Raw genomic sequence first — 1,379 nt, 5'->3', positions numbered from 1 at the left:
TGACTGATTCAGACAGATACACATTGCTTTCTTGTCAAGAGAAATACCTGTCAGCCCATTTTCATGAGACGTTTGTCACCTGCGAAATTGACTGGAGACGTTGAATGTTTGTATTAGGGGAAAACAACAGTTTTTGCTCGAGAGGTCGGTTTATGAGTTAGATAAATGCACGGATCTTCATCAAAACCTTTTTGTCCCTTTGGTGTGGGTTTATATCTCATAAATCTTCGGACGAGTATTATTTTGTACACAATACATTTTCTTTCTTTTTTTTCAGTCCCTGCTAAAACGGCCGCTTGAACTGATCTGTCGTGTATGCAATAAAGTCACTATACAATCTCAATAGTCGGTGTTGTTATCGCAGAGAAGAGAGATCCGGTACTCTAGTGGGTAGTCCAGGGGTAGTCCTGGGGGTAGTCCAGGGGGTAGTCTAGGGGGTAGTCCTGGGGTTGGTCCAGGGGGTAGTCCAGGGGGTAGTCTAGCGGGTAGTCCAGGGGGTAGTCCAGGGGTTAGTCCTGGGGGTAGTCCTGGGGGAAGTCCAGTGGGTAGTCCAGGGGGTAGTCCAGTGGGTAGTCCAGGGGGTAGTCTAGGATGTAGTCCAGGATGAAGTCCAGGGGATAGTCCAGAGGGTAGTCCGGGTAGTCCAGGGGGGTAGTCCAGAGGGTAGTCCGGGTAGTCCAGGGGGTAGTCCAGGGGGTAGTCCAGGATGTAGTCCAGGGGGTAGTCCAGGGGGTAGTCCAGGGATAGTCCAGGGGGTAGTCCAGTGGGTAGTCCTGGGGGTGGTCCAGGGGGTAGTCCTGGGGGTAGTCCAGAGGGTAGTCCGGGTAGTCCAGTGGGTAGTCCAGGGGGTGGTCCAGGGGGTAGTCCAGGGGGTGGTCCAGGGGGTAGTCCAGGGGGTAGTCCAAGGGGTAGTCCAGGGGGTAGTCCAGTGGGTAGTCCAGGGGGTAGTCCAGGATGTAGTCCAGGAGGTAGTCCAGGGGATAGTCCAGAGGGTAGTCCGGGTAGTCCAGGTAGTCCAGGGGGGTAGTCCAAGGGGTAGTCCAGGGGGTAGTCCAAGGGGTAGTCCAGGGGGTAGTCCAGGGGGTGGTCCAGGGGGTGGTCCAGGGGGTGGTCCAGGGGGTAGTCCAGGGGTAGTCCAGTGGGAAGTCCAGGGGGTAGTCAAATGGATAATCTAGGGGGTAGTCCAGTGGGAAGTCCTGGGGGTAGTCCAGTGGGTAGTCCTGGGGGTAGTCCAGGGAGTAGTCTAGTGGGTAGTCCAGGTGGTAGTCCAGGGGGTAGTCCTGGGGGTAGTCCAGTGGGAAGTCCAGGGGGTAGTCCAGTGGGTAGTCCAGGGGGTAGTCCAGGATGTAGTCCAGGGGGTAGTCCAGGGGATAGTCCAT

At 55.8% G+C, this 1,379-nt stretch overlaps 1 protein-coding gene across 1 annotated transcript; it reads right to left on the bottom strand.

Annotated features, from left to right (window-relative positions):
• Positions 1–509: 509 nt before the first annotated feature.
• On the bottom strand, positions 510–1,379 carry LOC139470785 (uncharacterized). Its single transcript, XM_071253075.1, has one exon. The coding sequence runs from the start codon at positions 1,377–1,379 to the stop codon at positions 510–512; it is 870 nt and encodes a 289-aa protein (XP_071109176.1).

This window comes from Haliotis cracherodii, unplaced genomic scaffold (assembly GCF_022045235.1).
Source record: "Haliotis cracherodii isolate W230 unplaced genomic scaffold, xgHalCrac1.p SCAF_21, whole genome shotgun sequence".
NCBI lineage: Eukaryota > Metazoa > Mollusca > Gastropoda > Lepetellida > Haliotidae > Haliotis > Haliotis cracherodii.
The sequence above is the reverse complement of the archived record's forward strand: the minus strand, read 5'-3'. Positions and strand labels throughout refer to the sequence as shown.

Coding starts and splice junctions, on each gene's coding strand:
- LOC139470785 (XM_071253075.1), bottom strand. CDS start 1,379: ATGGACTATCCCCTGGACTACCCCCTGGACTACATCCTGGACTACCCC.